Source organism: Cynoglossus semilaevis, chromosome Z, assembly GCF_000523025.1.
Source record: "Cynoglossus semilaevis isolate Cse_v1.0 chromosome Z, Cse_v1.0, whole genome shotgun sequence".
In the NCBI taxonomy this organism is placed as follows: domain Eukaryota; kingdom Metazoa; phylum Chordata; class Actinopteri; order Pleuronectiformes; family Cynoglossidae; genus Cynoglossus; species Cynoglossus semilaevis.
In genome coordinates, this window is record NC_024328.1 from 15,317,849 (window position 1) to 15,320,448 (window position 2,600).

At 50.9% G+C, this 2,600-nt stretch overlaps 1 protein-coding gene across 1 annotated transcript in view; it reads left to right on the forward strand.

Annotated features, from left to right (window-relative positions):
- Positions 1 to 2,600, forward strand: part of arvcfb (ARVCF delta catenin family member b) — a 20,574-nt gene that overhangs the window by 7,443 nt on the left and 10,531 nt on the right. Inside the window, 2 exon segments of the mRNA XM_025053385.1 lie at positions 1,368 to 1,520; positions 2,169 to 2,598. Coding sequence (XP_024909153.1) covers positions 1,368 to 1,520; positions 2,169 to 2,598 — 583 coding nt within the window.

Here is a 2,600-nt window from a genome sequence, read left to right on the forward strand (position 1 = left end):
ATGTCAGTTGGTGAGGTTCACAGACCATGTCAGTTGACGATGGGATTTAACCCAGTTCTAACAGAGAAACGAGGTCAGTGGATTTGGTCGCAGTTTATCTGGAGATCATTTGGTTAAAAAATAACACGGGATAAAATCATATTGCGAAACCAAAAAATAAAAATAAAAATCGTGAGTTGAGTTCAGAACCCAGTAGCATACATTATTCCTGTTCTACCTAACCTTGTCCTAACGCTCGCCATTGTGAACAGAAGTCGTACTCTTTACTCGTGTATACCAGGCAGTGGACGATGAGTCTAGACGATCTCGTGCTAACAATCTCAGCTACATCTAAAAAAAATAAACAGATCCTGCAGTTCTCCAGGAAGTACATGTGAACATCCGTGTGTTTCTATCCCCTGGTATGAAGCTCCACCAGTTTCCCCCAGGGTTCTCCAGGGAGGGGTTGGGTTCCACAGTAGCCAGGCGGCAGGAAAGTGCCGGCACCGCGGTTCCTTCCTGTTTGCGTGTCATTTACCGGCCCGCGCGCGGTTGATGTTTTTGACCAGGGAATCCAACTAACAGTACCAGCGCTGTACTAGGGCCAGTAACAGTATCAGGGCCAGTAACAGTACCAGGACCAGTAACAGTACCAGGACCAGTAACAGTACCAGTGCCAGTAACAGTACCAGGGTCAGCAACAGTACCAGTGCCAGTAACGGTACCAGGACCAGTAACAGTGCCAGTATCAGTACCAGGGCCAGTAACAGTACCAGGACCAGTAACAGTACCAGTGCCAGTATCAGTACCAGGGCCAGTAACAGTACCAGTGCCAGTAACGGTACCAGGACCAGTAACAGTGCCAGTATCAGTACCAGGGCCAGTAACAGTACCAGTGCCAGTAACGGTACCAGGACCAGTAACAGTGCCAGTATCAGTACCAGGGCCAGTAACAGTACCAGGGCCAGTAACAGTACCAGGACCAGTATCAGTATCAGGGCCAGTAACAGTACCAGGGCCAGTAACAGTACCAGGACCAGTAGTAGTACCAGGGCCAGCAACAGTACCAGTAACAGTACAAGTGCCAGTACCAGGGTCAGGACCAGTACCAGTAACGGTAACAGGATCAGTACCAGGGCCAGCAACAGTACTAATAGCAGTAACAGTAGCAGTAACGGTACCAGGGCCAGTAACAGTACCAGGACCAGTACCAGGGCCAGCAACAGTACCAGTACCAGTAACAGTACCAGTAATAGCAACAGTAGCACTGCCAGGGCCAATAACAGCACAGTACCAGGGCCCAGCGCCAGTATCAGTACCAGGGCCAGTAACAGTACCAGTGCCTGGATGATGTTTTGATTTGTCTTCGTCTGTCTGTGCATGAGCAGAGCCTCAGCAGCGCCACCTCTCTGGCCCCGATGCAGGAGCCACAGGAGGTGATGGAGGAGACCGTCACCGTGGAGGAGGACCCCGGCACCCCCACCTCCCACGTCTCGGTGGTCACTTCCGAAGACGGTACCACGCGACGCACCGAGACCAAGGTGAAAGCGCACAAAGACGTGAATGACATCTGGCTTCACGCTACACGCTACACACAGGGGTCAAAGGTCAAGGGATCAGTGAACTGGTTTATGTCACTGGTGTGTGGAACTCTGAAGGATAAGAGCTGCGGAGAAGCTGATTGGTCGCCCCCACTGCTCCTCCGCCTCTCCGCAGCTAAAATCCCACTGTCAGCCATCCACGCACCACCTGCTCAGAACGCTGCCCCCTGCAGGAGGGTTCAACAAGCAAAAACAAATGGGACTTTAGAAACAATTTCTTCACCTTGAACATTTTTTTTTTTTTTAAATGTTGTTGTTGATTCGGGATGTAACGATACATCGTGAAACGGTTAAAAATTGATACAATTGTGTGACAATTTGCATCAATTGGAAAAGGAAATTGGAAGGACTCAAAATGTTGACCGGGAATTAAACCAAGACATTAAAAATAATCCTGATTACAATCGTATCATAAATATGAAAATTTGCGAATGGTATAGCGAGTCGAGTATCGCTACATCCCTACTGTTGATTTGAAGAACTGCAGGTTCTTGAAGTATTCTAATTTGATCCATCCAATCACGTGGTTTATATTAGCATCAGTCGTACTACGTCAGCTCCACCCTCTGACCTGTGTCTCCCCCACAGGTCACTAAGATGGTGAAGACGGTCACCACACGAACGGTGCGTCAGGTTCCTCTGGGCCCCGATGGTCTACCTCTGCCCGAGGCCTCGTCTCCACTCAGCAGCTACACCAACTCCATCGACAGGCGCTTCATCAGCGACGGCGGTGACCGCTTCATTTCACCTCAAGCCACCTCCACCTTGACGCGCTCCTACAAGAACTCCTACAACGACTCCTACGGTGAGATGCCGGAGAGCCAGTACATCTGCCACTACGGTTTGCACGACGGCTACGCCGATCTGACCGACAACTACGGCAGTCTGTCGCGTGGCGTCAACTTCCGCCCGCCGCGATACCCCTTCCTGCCCAACAGCTACCAGCCAGAGAACAGCTACACCCTGCCTGTACGCCGGAACAACTACGGTCACATGGCCCCGCCTCAGGTGTCCATGGGA